This window comes from Tribolium madens, unplaced genomic scaffold (genome assembly GCF_015345945.1).
Source record: "Tribolium madens isolate multiple individuals breed KSU strain unplaced genomic scaffold, Tmad_KSU_1.1 Scaffold_3;HRSCAF=73;Tcas5.2_LG2, whole genome shotgun sequence".
Classification (NCBI taxonomy): Eukaryota; Metazoa; Arthropoda; class Insecta; order Coleoptera; family Tenebrionidae; genus Tribolium; species Tribolium madens.
Window position 1 is genome coordinate 10,055,391 of NW_025401006.1, and position 20,889 is coordinate 10,076,279.

The 20,889-nt window shown below is 30.4% G+C and overlaps 3 protein-coding genes across 5 annotated transcripts; 2 read left to right on the forward strand and 1 right to left on the reverse strand.

Moving 5' to 3' along the window:
- Positions 1 to 560: 560 nt before the first annotated feature.
- LOC123007861 lies at positions 561 to 1,309 on the forward strand. Its single transcript, XM_044403348.1, has 3 exons — positions 561 to 699; positions 750 to 928; positions 980 to 1,309. The coding sequence occupies exons 1-3, from the start codon at positions 621 to 623 to the stop codon at positions 1,169 to 1,171; spliced, it is 450 nt and encodes a 149-aa protein (XP_044259283.1). The 5' UTR covers positions 561 to 620; the 3' UTR covers positions 1,172 to 1,309.
- Positions 1,310 to 1,666: 357 nt separating this feature from the next.
- LOC123007382 (chorion peroxidase-like) lies at positions 1,667 to 4,852 on the forward strand. Its single transcript, XM_044402650.1, has 12 exons — positions 1,667 to 1,941; positions 1,983 to 2,259; positions 2,308 to 2,522; positions 2,573 to 2,746; positions 2,792 to 2,988; positions 3,145 to 3,337; positions 3,385 to 3,733; positions 3,782 to 3,935; positions 3,986 to 4,144; positions 4,191 to 4,395; positions 4,507 to 4,621; positions 4,670 to 4,852. Exons 1-12 carry the CDS (start codon positions 1,683 to 1,685, stop codon positions 4,734 to 4,736), a joined length of 2,364 nt encoding a protein of 787 aa, XP_044258585.1. The 5' UTR covers positions 1,667 to 1,682; the 3' UTR covers positions 4,737 to 4,852.
- Positions 4,697 to 9,292, reverse strand: LOC123007383. 3 transcript variants are annotated; one of them, XM_044402654.1, is made up of 5 exons: positions 9,117 to 9,292; positions 5,934 to 5,969; positions 5,710 to 5,887; positions 5,239 to 5,356; positions 4,697 to 5,185 (listed from the first exon to the last, which is right to left on the reverse strand). In XM_044402654.1, exons 1-5 carry the CDS (start codon positions 9,211 to 9,213, stop codon positions 5,165 to 5,167), a joined length of 450 nt encoding a protein of 149 aa, XP_044258589.1. In that variant the 5' UTR covers positions 9,214 to 9,292; the 3' UTR covers positions 4,697 to 5,164. The 3 variants fall into 3 exon arrangements, with proteins under 3 accessions (XP_044258589.1, XP_044258587.1, XP_044258586.1); XM_044402652.1 differs by having other exon boundaries at positions 4,715 to 5,188; XM_044402651.1 differs by having other exon boundaries at positions 4,722 to 5,191.
- Positions 9,293 to 20,889: the final 11,597 nt, after the last annotated feature.

Below are 20,889 nucleotides of genomic sequence, written 5' to 3' on the forward strand. Positions count from 1 at the left end.
GTATTTTTTGGAAAACTTGCGTCATTAACGTTTTTATGGCCTTGTTAAAGCAACACATTCCTTGAGGAAGTTGTAGATAATTTAGGGCTATTTTTAGTAAAATTAACATTAAATTTAAGAAAAATGTGATTATTATTGGTTTTTGAGTTATAATTATCTATTTATTTGTATTACGTTGAATAATCATACTTTAAGCTGGTGATAAATGAAGTCTTGTGAAGCGGACGATACCGGTTTAGACCTCCGATGATTGTTTTCAATTTTACGAAGATAAAAATTGCATGTGTAAAACAATAAGTCGGGATGATAAGTCTCAAGTCAAAGTTCATTTAAAGAACGTAAAGAAAAGTCTAAATTCTTGATAATATCTAGGATCTGTTGCTTTCTTATTAGAAATCCTCAAATTGCTTATTAATTAGGTGATGAATTAAACTTGTGTAAAATTTCTTATCTACCTAATGGAGCGTCAAATTTGTTTTGAAAAGCAGAAAATTCTAAAGAAATCTAGTACCAAACAGCGATTTAGTAAACAAGCTTTCTTTACTTTTTCCAAAAAACAATAATATTTTGACATTTTAAAAAGTCACGTTTCGTTAATCTTGTCTAAATTCTCAGTAAGAATGACGACAGAAGCAAACGAGCAATTTTATTACAATTTAATGTTAGCCAAAGCATTAGTACAATTAATGCCAGCAACTGGTAAATAATTCTTTTGTAAAATTCTATTCCTGCATTAAAAGAATTTTTAGATCGACAACACGTAAGAATATGGTTTGATGTCCTTGCAGATCTTGACACCAATGAACAAGAACTATCTATTCGAAACGAATATATCTGGTTTATTCTTCTCATGTTACAAAATAACAAAATTGAAGAATATTTTAAAGATTTACCACCGAGAAAAATTTTACCACTTCGCAAAGTTTTAGTAAGTTTATTAATTGTGGTAACTAAACAGAAACTTGTTTTTGTTTTTTAGCCTCAGAAAGTTATCGACGATGTTTTAATAACTTGCGATCAAAATATGTCATGGCTGGATACAGTCACTGACGATGAAAAACAAAAAAATTTGGACAAAAAGAAAATTCCACCCGAAGAGTTTTTAAATAGCCAACCACTTCCTAAAGAGGGTGTTATCTCTTATTTTGGAGCTTTCAGTGACCATTCGTAGGTCACACAAACGAGATAAAATATTAACAATGCCATCTTTAACTGAGTTTGTGAATTAAGTCAAACTGTTTGCAGTTATCTGAATTAATATTTTGTAAAGCGGAATAAATAAATTCTATTCTCTAGAAATTTTGTTAAATATTTGCTTTAATTATGAATTCTGCTGAGTCTTGTCTTGTAATTCATTCACCTTAAGAGACTGCATATGTATACAGCTGGTCACAAATGCTTTACTCTTTACTTTATTTTGGTATTTTTTGTGCTATTTATTGCCAATATTTGTATTTGAAGAAGGAGCAAAATAATGTTAGGCACTAAAAACGTGTTTAAGCATTTTTCAATAAATTTTGTAATACAATATGTTCTGTATTAATTTGCAAACACTCCATGTCACATTAATTATACCTAGTCAGGAGAAAAAATGCTGATGGATAGCAGTGAACTTTAATTGATGTTTTTTATTCAAGTTTAATAAAGTGTGTTTTGTGGTGCGATATTTTCAGACAATCACTATGTTAGTGGACATTGTTTTTGTAATATATTTTCTTTTTATTTATTCGATTAAAAGTCACCAATCGCATTTTTATAACAATGCATCTCTTAGAAGTGTCGAATTTTCGGACGCTCCTAGAAAAATCTTATGTAGTGACAATTCAGTTTGTGTTCCTTTTGTGCAATGTCCAGCCCACGTCCGTAACGAAATAAAAAAATCTTGTCAAACTGTAACAGGCCGTGAGGGGGTTTGTTGTTTAACAGGACAAAATCTCACAGGTTAGTTATACCCTTTGCTATTTTTTTTACAAAATTTTTAGCACCTGAAGAGAGGGAAGTTCATGGTCGTCACCACTCACTACGAATGAATCTTCACACAATAAATTTACTTGCAAGACGAAGTCAGGAACAAATAAGGGAAATCCAAGCGAAAGAAGCTTTACTTTTGTCTGATGGTTATCTCGTAGTTCCTGGATCACCAAGTTATGATCATTTCAAAAATTTTAAACTACTTTCAAGAAATGACTTGTTTCAAGTTTTGGATCTGGCTTCTCGAGCAATGGAGATTGCTTTGGCTACTAAAGATTTCAAACATCGGTAAAAAATTGTAAATTAAAACTGCTTTTTGTTGAAAATGAATTTTAGTCAAGGCCTGACAACTCAACAAATCGAATTAGGGGTTCTTGAGCAGGACTTAAGACCAACATCTCTTGGTATAGCTTGTAATATCGAACCGATTTGTCCTCCAATTCCTGTAAAATTTCGACGAATTGATGGGGCTTGTAATAATCTACTCCACCCCTCTTGGGGTACAGGAATGACACCCTATTCTCGCCTTTTACCCCCAAGTTATGAAGATGGTCTAATGACAAAATTTCAGTCGTTATTTAATTTACACTAATTTTTTCAGGTATTTGGATCCCTAGACTTTCTGAAACTGGTCAACCTCTGACAAGTGCGCGACTAATAAGCACGACAATTATTTCAGATGCTGATTCTTTTAATTATGATCATACTTTAATAGTAATGCAGTTTGGACAGTTCTTGGCGCATGATGTGACACAATCGATTGAAAATTCTTTTGGTATTAATTATTTTCTTTAAATTTTTTGCTTTACTTGTTTTTTAGCAAACGGTAGTGCCATTTCTTGTTGTTCTTTTGACGGCAGAAGAAAATTAACTCAAGAAGAACGTCACTATGCATGTATGGCTATTGACATTCCTCACGATGACCCTTTTTTCAGTAGATTTGGGCAAGGATGTATGAATTTTGTAAGGTCAGTCCTGGCACCTAGGCAGGACTGTACGTTAGGATATGCCCAACAAGTATGACTCACTTTTTATAAAAATTTACTGCCTCACAATAATTTAAACTAATTTTTTATGTTATTAGACACAGAATTATTAATTGATTAAAATTTCACATTTTATGGCGTTGCACTTAATGTCACGCAGTATTTGTTTAATATCTCTTGATTAAAGATGAACAAAATCACCCATTTTATCGATGGTTCCAACATTTATGGCTCGACACCGGAGCAAACCGGCCGTTTGAGGAGTTTTCACCGAGGCATGTTGAAAATTTTTAATGATTTTGGACGTCAAATGCTGCCTTTATCACACGACGCTGATGAATGTTTGAGTAAAGGTCGAAACGGGGCTTGCTACATGTCTGGTGAATAATCTTATTTTTTGTTGAAAAAAATCGAGCCTGTGTTTCAGGGGACAGCAGGACGAATCAAATGATTTCGTTAGTGGTTTTGCATACGATATTTTTGCGAGAACACAATAGACTAGCTGACGAGTTATCGAAATTAAATCCTCATTGGGATGACGAGAAAATATTTCTGGAAACTCGTCGAATTGTGATAGCTGAGTTACAAGTTATTGTTTACAAAGAGTTTCTTCCGATTGTGGTAGGAGCAGCAGCAATGGAGGAGTTTCACTTGGGACTAGCCCAAGGCATGGATTATGCCCAGGATTACGATGGGTCAGTTGAACCATCCGTGACAAATGAATTTGCGTCTGCGGCTTTCAGATTTGGGCATTCTGTCGTCGATGGATTGTTAAAGTATTTGGAAGAAATTGGTTTTCAAGAAATTCAACTCTTGTTTTTTAGAATTTATGGCAAAGAAAGGATGGAAGAAATGATTTCAATTCCAGAAACAATGTTCCAGCCAAGTCGTATGAGAAAACTCTTCTTTATGGATGAACTCTTAAGCACATTAACGACCGAACCTCTTCAACAGGTCGATAATAACTTAGTGGAAGCTGTTAGTAATAAACAAGAGGCGGTATAAGATGATTATTAAATAACTTTTAGTTAACACGGTATATGTTCCGAGCTGGAAATGCGTTTGGTATTGATTTAGCCTCATTGAATATCCAAAGAGGCCGCGATCATGGATTGAGGCCTTATAATGATTACCGAGAATTAGTCGGATTACCTAGACTAAGACACTTTGAGGAACTTTCATTCGAAGTAGGTGTTCCAAATTTAGAAACCGTTTAATTGTTCTGGATTGTAGTTGAGCGAAAAATTGAAAAGTGTTTATGCTTCCGTTAATGATATTGATTTGTGGGTTGGAGGATTGTTGGAAGAGAAAGCTCCGGGGAGTATCGTTGGGTACACTTTCAGGGATATTATTGCCGACCAATTTTACAGACTTAAGAAAGGCGACAAATACTTTTTCGAAAATGATCCCAGTGTTAATCCGGGTTTTTTTCAACCAGGTGAAGCTAGCTAATTATTCGTAATTTTATGGTCGCTGCTTTTGCTATTAACATAAATAAATTACATTTAGCTTCAAAAGGGACTCATTATGGATAAACTATTTTTTACAGAACAACTATTTGAAGTGCGAAAAGCGTCAATGTCCCGATTAATCTGCGACAACAGTGATGGGACTCTCCTCTCGCGTCAAGCTCCCAACGCTTTCAAAAAACCAGGAGTTAAGGGGTGAGACATATTACTAGTTTTTCCATTTTTTAAAACGGTTTATTTCAGAAATGAGTTTGTTGATTGTGACGGGAATGATATTCCACGTATAAACCTACTTTATTGGCGTGAATAAAACCACAGTTTAGTTATCTCATCTATCTTGCTTTTATTTGAAAGCCTTGTGTACTTAAATGTTGAAACAATCATCTATATTTGTAGTAATTTTCTAAACATAAACTGAAAACGTAATTATTGTGTTTGGGAAGATGTATGATAGGCTCTTCTGATTTACATAAATAATTTATTAACAAGCATTGCGTTTATAATAATTAATATGAGTAATAAATAATCCACAGTCTTTACATAAACATAGAGGGCTCACAGCTACATCACATAAATATGTTTTTTTCAAAATTTATAGAGCCCCAGATTTTGTCATTCCAGCCCTTATTGACAAGACTTGGGGCCGATTTATTTACAAATCACTAAATTTATCTAGTCAGTACAACAAATGAGTCAAGAAAAAGTTAGAGTTGACAATTAAAAACGCTAAGGTCCTCTTCAAATCATTTTTGTCGATCGCTTCTCCTTGAAATAAACATCCTAACACATTTTTTTTGTGTTTAGTTACTTACTAATAATTTTGAAGCTTTGTTTTTGTGGAAACGGGGCCGTTGGTTTGGGTAAGCGTCATCAAAAAGAACATTTTCTTCGTTGGAATAAACATCAGCCATATTCCTGAAGTCATCTAGTCTAAAAAAAAAAGAATTTTCAAAGATTAATAACGTTTTAGTTGTTTCCGGTTTTGCCTTTCATAAAATTTTCATTTATAAATTCAGGAGGTTTTGGGTTAAGTTGAAATTAAAATTTTTGACTTAAAATCGGATAGTTTTAGTAAAGGTGTGCACTTTAAAGGCAAATTGCAGGCGAATTTAGGGTGGTTTTCTTTGACATTCAACACCTCAAATAAGTGGAATTATCTCTTGGCGTATCGATTAACTTGAAAAATGACCAACATAATAACAGTGTAATTTCCTCTCGCGTTTAACTTTACATTGCAACGAATTAGCTTAGAAATTTTAGTCTACTCTAATTGGATTACTAACCCTTTCAAAGGATCCGCTTCCATTTGAGTGTCGGCGAAAAGTTGTTGACTTGGTACCTCCAAGTCCCTCTCATTGACATAGCGCACGTCCAGAGGACTCTGGACTAGTTTGGAAAGAAACCAAGTCGAGTCCCTCGAAGGGTCTCTCACTGGGACATGACTGTTTCTTTTACCATGTGCTGAAAAAAAAATTCAGCGCGACAACAAACAACTTGATTAACTTACCACCCCAACATGCATGCCCGTAACTGAGACAAGAACCTGTTAAAAATTACTAATTAAAAAATGCTCGCAGCTGTTAGCTGTAAATTAATTTTTCAGGTGGAACAAAGCTACGACAGTGACACCTAAAGCTTGACTCGAATCAATTAATTCGGAATCAAGCTTTATCACACAGCGTGTGAATTTCATTTAATATTGTTTCAGGTGTATCAAAGAATTTCGCCGTGGGTTTTTTGCTTGCACTCAAAAGAAACAAATTTGATGGAAATTGAAATAAAAACTTGATTGCATAATACAATTTTTCAAAATTTATGTGGGAGTTTTAGGAAAGGATAAGTTATTCCCGGAATGTGCTTAGGTTATCAATTTCCTCATTTCACACCTTTTGTACACTGTGTGATGTAATGTCAACAAATTGGATATAATTCTTTTAATCCATTACCAACGATGAAATAAATCGATTGATTGAAAAATTAATTCTTGAGTAAAAAGTAAATTAACTGATTAAAAATTCAGGACTAATTTTTTTTTTGGTTTAGTTCAACTCTTGACAAGTGAATGTAATTCTCACATATCTCAGAGTTAATATTACATAGTAGCCCAAGATAAACATAGGGTCAGGTACCTGTGTACTTAATATCAATTATTTAAGGATACTTGTCTAATCGCACTAAATGTAACTACCAAATTATCTTGTTAAACAGTCCGGAATAATAGACTTGAACATTAAAGCTTTTAGTTTTTGTTTAAATTTTTTTATTTATAAAATTTTCAAACAAATCTATAATTACAATTTTAAAGGCTATATTTCCTCTGTATTGTTTTTGTTGGTTAGAAGTAAGCATTATAGAATGGATTTTAATGAAAATAAAACAATGAACGTTTGTTTTCATTATAAAGCACGGTGATAGTTTTAAATGGTGAAATATCGATACGCTTGATCGGGATTAAAAGTTATTTCTTGAAGCAATGCGCTAGATTTTTATTTGCTTGCTATGACCGGCTCTTATGAGAGTATTTAGCTCTAACTTTTCTGTTTTAATAGTGAGCGGAATAATTTAATGATCAAAGTTGCTTTTATAGCTAAATAAAATTAGAATTAGAATTGAAAGTTTTATCTAATACTTTGCTAGTTTACGATTCAAAGTATTGACAAACGAAGATACCAAAAATGTGCTTGATGCACACTTCTTTAGTTATTCTAAATTGATAAATCTTTAGTAAGATTTTATTTTTAATTCTGAAAACTACATAAGAATATTAAGCGCTGTTGTGATTTTTAACAGATTACACTGTTACATTTATGCATTTTTTTAAAGTTAAAAACCGCACTTTAGAGTAGTCGAAAAAACTTTGTATGTCACACGGTAGCAAAGTGATTCAGTCTCAGTCTACTTCTAAATATGTAAAAAGCTACTTTACTTTCTTAATTTACAAAGATTTATTATTTATTGCAGAAATAAAACTGAAAATATTGTTTTGGTAAATTGTATGTGAATAAAAATAGGTATTAAAAAATTAATATTAAGAGTAACAATGCTTCAATAAATCTATAAACGTTACCGAAAATGTCACAAAGGTTTAATAATAAAATAATTTATTGAACTGACTCAAATTTAATAATTTTAAAATGTTTTCACTGGATTTTTATAAAATTGTGCGATATTTTTAGTGTTTTTTAAGACATAAAATTGTGCGATATTTTTAGTGTTTTTTTAAGACATATAGGGTGATGTATTTGTTTAATGTTGCAAGATCTGCCGTTTCCGCTAATTAAATTTAAGAAAACATGATCAAAAAAAACAACTCAAAATCTAACCTTTGAAGACGTGAAAAAAAGGCTCAAACAATTTTTTTGTTATGAGAACTTTTAACTCAGTTGGCTGTCCTTTAACACCACCCAAGAGATGGTCCGACACTTTTGAATCACTCTGTATTTAGTATTATTTAGTAAGACTATACTTACTAATTTTTAACACTTTATACAAACTTCATTAAATTAATTTTTCATAAATAGAACCTTAATAATAATTTGAGTTTTGGTTAATTAAGTATTTTTTCTAATGTTTGTGTTTACAAATCAATTTTTGGCAAATACAGGGTGCGCCAGCACTCGCGCCCCAGAGAAAATTTTCAAGTAAGGTAAGATACCAGAAACAGGGAAAAAATGTTAAAAAAATTCTATCTGTCAAAAAATTTTGACATTTATGTTTTGACATCTGACATTTTTTTATGTCTATTTAATGATACTGATGATCTTGTATATGTTTTTTTACAATTATTTAGTAAAGGTACAAAAATTTTGCCAATAAAAGCCACAAATAACATTGAACAGAGTTACAATTTAGGATACAGCTTCCTTGCTTCTTCTTTTAATAGCCTATAGCAAAAAAACTTGGAAAATAATTTTTCCAACAGTAATAAATAGAGTCAAAGTGCAAACTTCAAACCCTCATAACTTCGAAATTTTTATAGATATTTTTTTTAACATTTTTTGCATGTTCCTGGTATCTTACCTTTATGGCATTTTTCTCTGGGGCGCGAATTCTGGTATAGTAGTATATACCTATACTATATGTTGTAATTATTAAATTTACTATTATATTACTATGTACTTTAAAACGTTATTGTACAAGATTATGAAAATGAAGGCACATATGATTGTTTTCACGACATAAGTAACGTTATTATAAAAAGTAGGATTTGGTATTTTGAATGCTTAACATACATGAAAAAAGTCCAAAACAATTTTAAACATTTATAGAACAAAACTTCAGTTTCTAATTATATTTTAATTAACTAATCACTAAGGTATTAATATAATTCCTGACCTACTCGTATTTTAAAATTGATTTATTCAGTTTGAACATTATTAATGCAAATTAATTTTAGTAGACGTTTTGTATAAAATATCAACCACCCATATTATTACTTAAAAACATTAATTAAAACAGTGTAATAAATAAAGCCGCATTGATTTGAAACATTATATGTATTTCATTTACCTAAAAAGTAATTTTAACGTAATGTGTATTACCTTTTTTGTTTATATTAGCAAAAAACTGGATAAAAACTGTTAAATAATTTTGGAGGAAAATTTTAATGAATTAATAGAATGAGAATTTTTTAATGATTAAAAATTGCAAAGTACGTGAGATAAAGTTTCTGCTAAAGCATTGAACTCACCAGCTGCGCATTCAGCAAAACAGAAAAAAATCACAATTACGGTGATTTTAGCGAGTTTGATAGGTAAAGGTGACATCCTCATTTGTTTGTGGCACATAATTCACAAAAATGAATTTCGAACGAAACAAAACTATCAACTTGTTGCGCTTGTTGGTGTATCTGTTAGCGCAAGAGGACTGGCTCGTAAACTCTGCTTGCTTTTCATGACACCATCGCTTTTATACAGGAGATTTGATCCGCCTCCCGCCAACGATTATACTGCCTCCACCCTATGATGGGTACTTTTGATTTTTGCCAGGACGTGATTCTCAGACTTGCACATTTTAATCAGATTCTATGACTGTTTGTTTGTCGTAAATGGTATTTTTCTAGCTTAATCAGTTGGTTTCTGTTTGTTTACTTATACTTCTTTACAATTGAATTTTTTCTCAACCCCGAGCAGGAATGTTGTAAAATACAAGTACGAGAATAAAAGTTTTATTTAACTTGTATTTGAATATACAAATTTATAAACGGAGTGTTTTTTACATTACTTTTTAATTTCACTTTTCTTCATGTTAAAAATGATCATCTAAAAACCTTTTCACTGGCTGAAAATACGTAATTTCTAACCTTTTAACTTGTTTTGTGTATTAGATAAAATTATTAAATACACCACATTTGGGAGATATGATACAATAATTAGGTTTTGCCTAGAATTAGAAGTTGTGAACATACTCGTAGGTGCTAGATGCTCTCGTAAACTGAAAAGGAAATGCAAATTTGCTCGAATTAGTTCATATTAATGGTTAAAATGGTTATTTTTTGACAAAGAACTGTATAATTTGTGAAAATATACAGGCTGTTCCGTTTTTATTGTTACAAATTTAAGCAGGTGATAGAATGATCAGTTTTAAGATAAAAGTTTCCTATGAACATGTATCAAAAAATATTAAATAAGGGAGCTAAATCTCCTGAAAGGGTACATCTTTTAATGAATTTTTCCAATATTTCAGCAACTATTGTAGTTAAAATTACAAAAGTTTGTACAACTGATAACCTTTATACACCCAAACGAATTCAAAGATAAAATGTCGAAATTTTTATTCAGGGGCGTCAAAAACTAGGGAGGGTTAGGGTAAAAGTACCCTAACTATTTTGGCTGTTGGTTTTACCACTTTCAGCCACAAAATTCTAAATTTCATAGTTTTTTACAAAAAGAGGTTTCTTGGCTTTTTCGATACAACTTTTTGAGTAAAATCAGTTTACAATTTGTCTTTCGACAACCGATCTTTGAATTCGTTCAGGTGTTAGCTATCAGCTGTACCAACTTTTATAATTTTATCTATTCTGGAATACTAGAAAAACCCCATTAAAAAACGCATCTCTTTCAGGGTGTGTAACTCGTTTATGCAACATTTTTTGATACATGTTCATAAGAAACTTTTGTCTTAAAATTGAATATTTTATCACCTGTTTAAATTTATAACAATAAAAACGGAACATCCTGTATATTTTGTACAAATTAATAAGTATTTATTATTATAATATTTTAATTTAAAGGTCGTTGACAATAATGTTTATTTTGTACTCAATGTAAAAAAGTGCTTTTATCAACTACTTTCAGTAGATAAAGTAGTCTTTAATCGTCTAGTAAAATAAAGTAATTTTTATCTACTGTTTATATTTTATCAATTAATTTCAGTGGATAAAGTGGCCTTTTATCGTCTAGTGAAATAAAGTAATTTTTATCTACTGTTTATTCTGGTAGGTGAGTACAAAATAAAACGAAATATTATACACGACGATAAAGATTGTTTATCTACTCGTGAAAAAAAGTCCACTCGTGACCTTGTCACTCGTAAACTTAATCTTTTCACTCGTAGATAAACAATTTCTTTATTGTCTTGTATAATAAATAAGTATTTTTGTTCAGATTTGTATCATTTTTTTAATCCAGAAAATCGATAGGGGGACAATTGCTACTAAAAATAGGGATCTTCACCGATTATATTCGACTTACGAGATACTTTTTGTGTCACATGTGAGACTTGAGACTTGAAAGCCAGACTTCTTTATACTCTGTTAAAATGTAAAATTGTGTGGCGGTTTTATAAACAATATTTTAACATAATATAAAATGTTAATACTATGAGAAACATTCCTTTGGAACTATAAAGATCAAAATATTCATTTGCGCTTTGCACTTTGTTTTACAATTAAAAAAGATTTTTTAACAACTAAAACTTGTGTTGTTAAAAACTTAGGCTAATTGAAAGTTTGAAAATAGTTATTTTGTATATTATTGGATCCGAAAACGACAGATAGAGGGACTTTAGTTCGAGACTTTTGTAAGTCGTCTAAAGGCCATAGACATCACATAATGCCCATGGTTTATACAACGTTTTATGTTTTACCTGAAATTAAAAAAAATAATTTCACAATAATATTAAAATAAATATCACAAATTATCAAGTGACACAGTATCCTGGGAAACAATGAAAATTCTTGAATAGTATATTCTGTAACAAGTGGGAAAGTCGAGGGCGAGTTCGACGGTTCCCCGAGTGGAATATGCCACTCTAAACGAGTTCCAGATTATAGTTTTTCTACGACCAAAATTTCAAAACAATTTGAACTCTATGCAAAAATTTATGACTGTCAAAATAGCGCCACCTGCGGCCAGTGTAACACGACTATGAGAATATTCTTGCACAGTGTTACTTACAGAATATGAGAATTCTGTAATTAAAAATCAACTAAGATTGTTATTTTATAAGAATCGTAGAAAAATTGCTTGTCCTCACACATTAAATTTTTGATAAAGACAAACTTGAAAATTGGACAAATTGAACTATATTTGATGCTGTTGTCAGAAGGAGATTCTAATTTGCATAGAACATTTTATCAATGATGAAACGGAAGTAGTTTTTATTTTTTATGTAAATCTTGTTCATATATTATTATTTATTTATTGTCGTCATGTATAATTATTTTAATGTACTACAAACGTTTTTTTTAAACAGAGGTCGAGGCTATTGATACTATTAACAGTTCTGCATAGGAAATAAAAATCGTAGGCCGAAAGAAGTATATAAATAGAAAAAGAACATAAATTTTTAATCCTATCTCAACAGGTGCTTGTAATCGTATTTTTTCTATCATTCTTATTCAAATCCCAGCAGTGTTGCGGCATTTATTGAGAAACATGGCAAAATGTCAATACAACCAAGATTTATGTAGAAATTTCACATCTTTTTTGTTTAAGTAATTTTATTGAAAGTATGCATATATCTCTTAGTGGTCAACGACGACTTATGAGTTTCTGGGGATCTACCCGTGAGATGATGTTAAACAGAATTTATTGTTATTTACTCGGAATTAACCAACCATTATGAAAATGTTTAAAAGCATTTTTTTGTCATTTAAGCCGAACATTTTTTTTTAATAATAATAAGAATGAACCTACTCGGTCTCAAAGTGATACTGGACGCGGATTCGGTAAAAAATTTCACAATAAAAGCTTTTTACGCCAAAGCATTCTTTATTCATGATTTATTTCAGTAAAAGGAGGGTTCTATTCAATGATTCCAATTTTGTTCTATAACTGCCCAAATTAAAAAACTCATACGACCACATGAGTTTAATTTAAAAAAAAAATATTTTATATGAACTAAAACAGAGGTTTTAAAAATAATTGAAAGCTAATACAGGGCCTTATCCCAAATAAGCCAAATTTAATAAAAATTCATCGATTATTATAAATTTACGTAAAAGTTGTTTGGAATATTTTTTATGCCTGAAAATAAACTAAAACTAATAGGAGAAATAAATTTGCATTAAAATTTAGTCCTCTTTAGCTCGTTCAACTATGAATAATATTCAACAGTCATTAAAGCTGTAAGGCAAACGTGCATTTCGTTTTAATTATCTATCTCTTGACACTTGTTAGCTTTGGTACTAGAAACAATACGTTTGTTACAATGTCCTTAGACAATAAAATAAATTTATGTCAAAAGTTTACAACGCGTTGTTTACGTTATAAAAATATGATTTGTATGTCGGGGAGTTTTTATAGTAGAAAATTAGAATTTAATTTTGTGTTTGCAAATTTGAAAGTCTATTAACATTTTAATATACCGAGTGTCTGGTTTCACACTGGATCATAGGAATTTAATAGGGTGTTGTTTATTTTTGCTGATTCTTGCTGGCCAATACAACGTATTGTCAAAACATCAAATTATTGCGCTTCAAATGATATTCTAATTTTAAAATAGTAATTTGAAATTTACCAATTTGTCAAGGCATACAACGTTTTTTTTATGTTCGAGTTTGAAACCGAACATCCTGTGTAAAGAAACATAGGTGTATAATTTCAGGCAATTCGTTTTTCCTATTAAACACAGAAACATTCTCAATCGCTTTTGAGGTTTGTAATCAATGGGAACTATACTTTGATCAAAGTCAAATCGAAGTTTTTGCTCTTGTAATATACCAGAGTGAAAAAGAAAGCATTTGAAAATTGTCATTGCTACTGGTCATTAAAATAGCAGAATTTCCAGTGGATCGTTTTGTACATTTTTGCACCTTCGCTATAAAAACTTAGTAGTCTTAACACGAAGCTTCAGACAATTCATTTTTATTTGGATATCGGGTGTCGGTCTCAAACATAGGGAAGTAATGTTGAATACGATTTTTCAAGTATTTTTCCAATTTCTTTAATAATAAAGTGGACAGGTATCTAAGCAATCAAGAATTTAATTGCTTTTTAATAAAAACAACAAAAAGTAGTAAGTAATAAAGAAAAATCCAATAAGGTTGAACCATAGAAGCCTTTTCTGCATACTTATTTCACCTAATTATAAATTGGAAAATTGTATTTTAAAGTAAAAACACCATTTTTATTTTTATTTTTGAAATTATTTCACTCGAAATAAATTTATCTTTCGATGGGCACCATCACTTTACTTGTAGGTTGTATACTATACCGGGTGCGGCATCGGTTACGCACAGAAAATAAATTTCTACTTCTAGTTAAATAAAATTGTTAAATTTTTTTACACTTACCTGGGCATTGATAAGGTACATTTCGTAATTTTTCATTTACAAACAAAGCCAAAAAAAATTAAAAGTAATTTTCTCCCAAAAAGTTAATTTCTAATTTTTATACTCACCAACGCAGATTCACTTCCTGTAATTGTTTACGAAATCAGAAAAAAAATACCAATAAGATTTTTAATTAAACTCAATTATTCATCTTAACCTTGAAAATCATTTTTATTTATGACATCTAATTAGGGTTGGATTCCAAGATTTACAACAATAAGAAACTTCAAAGTGGTCGGCTACCACTAAATGATTCTTTTATTGGCAAATTATACCATTTAGTGATAAATCACGAGTCTGGTTTGTGTTTAAATAAAAAAAGCGATTATTTAGCTAACCAAGTCAAAAATTGTAATTGTATTATCAAAGTTTGATGTGCTAATAGGTATTCATTTAGTGTGAAAGCTTTCTAGGTAAATTAATAGAATGTATTCATAAAACCCACAAAACTTTTATGCCCTCATTTATTATCAAAAAAAAATTAGAAAAAGTCTCAAATATACAAATAATTAGTTGGGAATATAAAGCATCACCAGTTTTAATTAATTAGAAGTCGCGATTTATTAAGTGCGCGTAACCGATGTCCCACCCGGTATATCAAAAAATAGAATTTAATTTTGCGTTTGTAAATTTGAAAGTCTATTAACATCTTAATATACGTATGTATGTACATCCGCAATCGAAATAATTTTCCTGCAACTGTGGGCCGCATCATAAAACAATAAAAAATATGTAGATGAAATTGTGAATTCGTATATCATCACTCTCAAAGCTCAACGATCTATTCAAAATGATTTTTCTCTTCGGAGTTTAGACGGGATTTAGTCGAGTTTCCTCACACATCTCTCTCGTCTACATAATTTAAACACATTGACGTAGCAAACTATCCTCCAGCTATTGGCATGGATAAATGTAAAATGCAGTTTTGTCACTGAAACGTATAAATCAACTATTCGGTTTAATCACATTTGTCTTTATTTAACGGAAACATGACGGGAATAATCGTAAATTTGATGACACATTTTTTCCACTAAATTAAAAAGGTGTTATGGGAAATTTTAACTCGACAGTTCGTGTGGCACTTCCGGTAAAAGCTTTTTAAAAACTATGACACGAAAACCTGACAAAAGTAAAACAATACAAAATAGAATACAATTTTAAATTAAAATTTTCTGCTTTACTAGTTTTTTCTTTATGCTCGTTTATTCTCAAAGAGTTTAATTATCGAAGATAAAATAGTTATATTTACTCAGTTTGGAGAAAAGTGAAACTAATTGGTGATGAATAGAAGCAACACAATTCTTCGTCAGTTCTTACATAATCCTGTCATAACTTTTCGTAACCGTTCTGACATTATTAAATTTTTCCCAAGATAATCTTGGTGAATAAACCTTTGTTTTAATTTCTACCTACAGTTTTTATTCCTCCATCATGACATTATTGCTTCATAAATTAGCATTACCTCTACATCTTTTCACCACACATATTTGTTTAAATAAAAGCTTTCATAACTTCTAAATAGAAAGAACATTTAACGCGTAAATGGCTACATTAAGGGATTTACGCGAGTTCAGGTGTATGGAATATAATCAGATAATTGCACCGAGAATACTCTAAGTGCCTTCACCTTTGTGTTTTTCTCAAAGGAAAAACAAATTTAATTTTTTTATTCAGTTGTAGGAATATTGGATTTTTGGCACTTGAAAAATCTTATGCAATGTTATATTACGTAATATTGAACGATGTATTATTGGTATCGATACCACTAAAAATGAATTTGTAGTTGAGAAAACTTCTTATTCATAATGATTACGCCTATTATAAAATCTTTGTAATTAATTCAAGTTTGAATTTAGTGTCATACGTATCTAACGTAATTAAAACGCCAGGGTGCTTTCTAATAAAATTACTTGTTTGCATTGTTGTTTTACTTAAGCAGTGAAAAACTAAGGGATTAAGGTGTGGTGAGGCTAAAATTAGGTTTGCAATAAAAATTGCAATTATAAAAATATTGTGTCGTGTTATAACGAATTTAACACTACAACTTTAAAATTTCTATCCCGGCGCATCCACCAAAGTTAAACTAATTATAAAGTGTTCTACTACTTTGTATGGGATTTCTGCTATAATTTATCTTAGTTAAATGTTTTTTGAAGTATATTACATTACCGTAGACACGTTTAGAACATACGAGAATTTTGTAATGTATTAGTAAAAATCGTTTATTTCTCAGACTTTTGTGACTCAAGACCGTGGAATATAAAATAGACGGTTCGAATATTCATGTGCAGTTCTTTCACTTTATTGTTATCCTCACTGCTTGTATTGTTTCTGTTATGAATAGAGTGTCAAACACTCATTTAAACAGTGTATGCAATTTTTTCTGCAATTTCCTAATGCATGGAAAAATATGTGTTTATATTATAAGGGGTAATTATGTTGAAAAGACAGACATTTAAACAGATGAGAAAGTCTTCATAAGATTTGGAGCGAATTTTTTGGTACAGCTATGGAAACTCTATTCCATTTAAAACGTCAATATTTAGATTGATGCGGTTTGAATAAAGAATTTAATTTATAATGATCGATTTAAAGGAATGGGAAGCAAACGGAGGTCTTAAGAAAGTTATTTTTGTAAACCATTATCGAGTTGTTGTTTTTAACTGAAAAAAAAAGTGTATTTCTACCACTGAATTAAAATGTGTTGACCAACAAGTACTTCTAATTAAACACAAATGTAATGATTTAAATAATTAAAACAACGAGAAAATTAAAAATTATTCTTACCATCCACATACCAAAAATTAAATAAATTACATAAAATATTTTACTATTACTTTTTAGTGATTGTTTTTTCCAAATAAAGCAATTTATTTTGAGAGCAATGTGCAAGAGACATCTACTAGCTAAAAGCTGAAGCTTTATTTTACCGTGTTCTAACATAAAAGGGTTTTCTAAAACACAGAAAAGGTACCTTTTTTATAAAGATTACTTTTTAAAAATCAATGTAAGTATTTTTGAGTCTTTTGTGTCTCGTCTGTTTTATATACTAAATGTAATAAAAAATGTTTATTGTGCATACGAAGTCTGTATGGTTTTTGAAAAGAATTAAATCATAATAAAAAAAATTGTACAAAAAAACTATTTTCCCAATATCTGTTAGTAAATAAAGTAACATGACACTAAATTGCTCTCATTTATATTATGGTTCTTCTCTCTAATGAACGACCATAATAGATTATAATGTGTTATAAGCATGTATTTCACATTTCATAATAATTATTTAATAACAGGTCAGAATATACGTGCATTAATAATTCTTTCTGATGTGAGAACAACACAAATGAAAATTTACGATAGAAAGTACACAATTGTCTAATGGTTTTATGCGCGATTGAAAACTATTAATTTTTTTAAATCGTATTATAAATTTTCAAAAACTGAATACTTAAATGTGGGGTGAATTACATTTTACGTTAACTTTGATGTTGACAGCACATGAAAGCTTAAGTAACTTTTGTTATGAAAAACATATTTCTATTTTTATAAAATATTCAGTCTCCAGAGGCAATTTCAGGCGTTTTTCGTTTTCGACCGGTTTTTGTGTTCCATTTATTCAACATTAATAATGGATTAAGCATGGCCAAAATTACGTGACCACTTATCTTTCTACTTGTTTATTAATATTATTTAATTTTTTATCACTAGTAATAAAAATGGAGTATTTTTAAACTTCTTTTTCTTGATCTGAATTGAGAAATTGATCTAAAAGAGACAGAGTAAACAAACATTGGTAAAGCTGTCTAAACGAAAATCCGCGGGGAACAATTTTGTGTAACCATTAGTGTTTCTCTCCCTAAATTGTGAAACAGCAACGAGAATTTTCTTTTTGCTCACTAACTCAGATTTTGTGTTTTCATTTCGTTTGTGTGAAGTTAAGCAACGCGTTTTTGCGAAGGGTTGTTCTTAATTGGAAGGGCTTTACACACAGTAAACAAAAAATATTTTACATTATTCTGTTATCGATTTTACGTACAAAATATTCACAAAAGCTGGAAAACATTTTAAATATGCTATAAATGTTTTATTATAATTTAATGACATTACAAATATGTTGCAACAAAGAATTCAATTATTTTATATTTCACTGATTAATTGAAATATTCTACATTTAGTCTGACATGCTTTCATTTGAGTGCATTGAATCAGACAGATTTCAACTGACCGCTCTGCTGCTTTTCTAAGAAACGAATTTCAGGAGGATTATCCTATGTGTCCTGTACTCCTTTGCATTTCGATTCAGCTTTGTGTGTCTATTTTAGAATTGTTTAGCTGTTTACACATAGCAAAAACGTTCTTAAAATTAATTCCAACTGTAAAAACATGAAATAAAAAGCATTGAAAATTTAATATGCCCTTGTAACTTTTCAAGCACAATCACGGCGAGTAAAGCTTTATCAGCAAAACTTCCTTCATATTTATTGGTCTGCATTTGAAATTGGATAGGAGGAAGCCGAAGATTTGTAAAGTTAAGACTGCTTCATTTCATTCCATTATCAAACTGAATTAAGGGGAAGGTGGGAATGCCTAATTAAGAATAATAATAAGAAGATTGAATTTTTTTGCTAATCGAAAGAGGGAGAAATTAATTTTGTTATCTTTGCTTTGCTTTGTTTTTCAGTATTGTTTGCATTTTTAGTGAATTTGACACTTTATAAATTAATCCAACAATCGGAGCTGTCGTGGAATGAAAGATGTTGGTTTTGATTCAGTTTTAAATTCAGAGAGAGATTTAATTAATTAAACTGGTTAGCAGATTTATTTGCTTTGTATTTGGATTAATTGAAAAAAGAGTTATTAGTAATTTAATGATTCGATAATCTACAAAAAATTAAGACAGTGTGGGCTCAAAATATTATTAAATTCTGTAAATGGAGACAAAAAAGGATAATCGAAGGAATAAGTAGTTTAAACACATAACTCATCTGTACAGGATTTTGCTGAGGGATTCTAAGTTTAAAGCCGCCGAGTTGGTGAAATTGCCTAATGATGAAGAAAATCGTTGCTCTTAATACTTCCGATTTCTGCTTTATATCTGGATATAATAACATCCTCGAATGTTTGAGACTGCACATCTGTTAGATATAACTTCAATAATTTATCCTTTGCTAACGTTCAAATAATCGAAACCATTCACATTACAATGAAGAGGGAATGTGCTAAATTGTTAACCGAAATTACGTAATACTGAATACATTCCTTTAAAATTGATCTGTTGACATATGCTCCCATTCATAAATAGTCACCCACGGGAATTTACCAAACATTAGGACACACGAGATAAGAGCAGTAAAAGCGCTACATCTAAATTCTTCGAAAAATTTGTCATTTCCTTCACTTTCTTGGGTCATTAGTCACATTTCCGGTTTATTGTCCAGGGAGTTCAGCTGGTCGCCACTACGGAATCAATAAAATATCTAAAAAATCAAAATGATGTTTCGTCAAATATTAAAGCTTGAGTTGCAGCGTTGAGCCCTTTTTGCTCAATTTCGGTATATTAAACAAAAACGAAGTTTGACCTATTGATTTCTGGTTAATCCTGCTGAAAGATGTTTCTGAAATACGTAACCGCCTTATTTATTTAGTAGAGCCAAAGCATTGAAGGCCTGAAGCATCGCAGGAGGCGGACTCAACTCCAATTCCATTCAACTCTTAATAGCAAAATTTATCTGCCAAAACCATTGGTAAAATACATAAGACGGATTGTAAACGGACTATACGCCAGGGAATACAAAAAGAGGAATTACTAATCAAGTGGAAATTTACACAGCTTTACCTCAAATATTCTATAAGCGATAGGTATTTACTGTAAACACATTTTAGAATTATTTTGAAATACAAAATACAAACAGAACACTTTCAAAGGAATTTGTGGTAACGGAAAATATGTCATTAATTTTCTCCGTCTATTTTATTTATAATATAGAAAAAAAAATAACAAACGCAGTTTTGTTACGAATTATCTTAATATGGGTTAAACATCCATTAGTGATGATTAGTTTGTAGTTAAATCAGGATTTATCCGCAAAGAAACTGTTTACACTGTTGGTTTTTTATAGGAAGAATCAATTGTTATCGAACAATGGGTATAATTTAATTATACTTCGGCTTTTCTATCACAAAGGATATATCTAATCACTTAATTAAACTGTTGATGCTATTGTTGCATTAAAATAATAGATTTTTCTTCGAGATTTTTATTTTTAGGAACAAATTGTTTGATACACGACACCAAATGTTTGGGTAATGATTTGTAATGAGCGTGTTAAAAAGTCATTAAATTGTAATCAAAGTGTTTTATGGCTGTGGAAACCAACAGACAAGTTGAAATATTTATTCTAATAAAATAATTATTGTTGTGTATTATCAGGTATTAAATGCAAATTAGACAATGACACTGTTCAAAGTTTCAAACACAAAAAAAAGAATATTTAATAAAATTTCAAACTTTGATAGATTGCAATAAGTTCAGAATTGTACATTTTGATTCAAAAATTTTTAACAGTTTTTTGCTCCAAATCTAAATTATATAAAATTTTGGGAGACTTTATAATTGATATTTAATATAACTAAAGACTGGTGATAACTAAATAACAGCGTTAATGAGGTAGTGGTGTGCACGAATGGT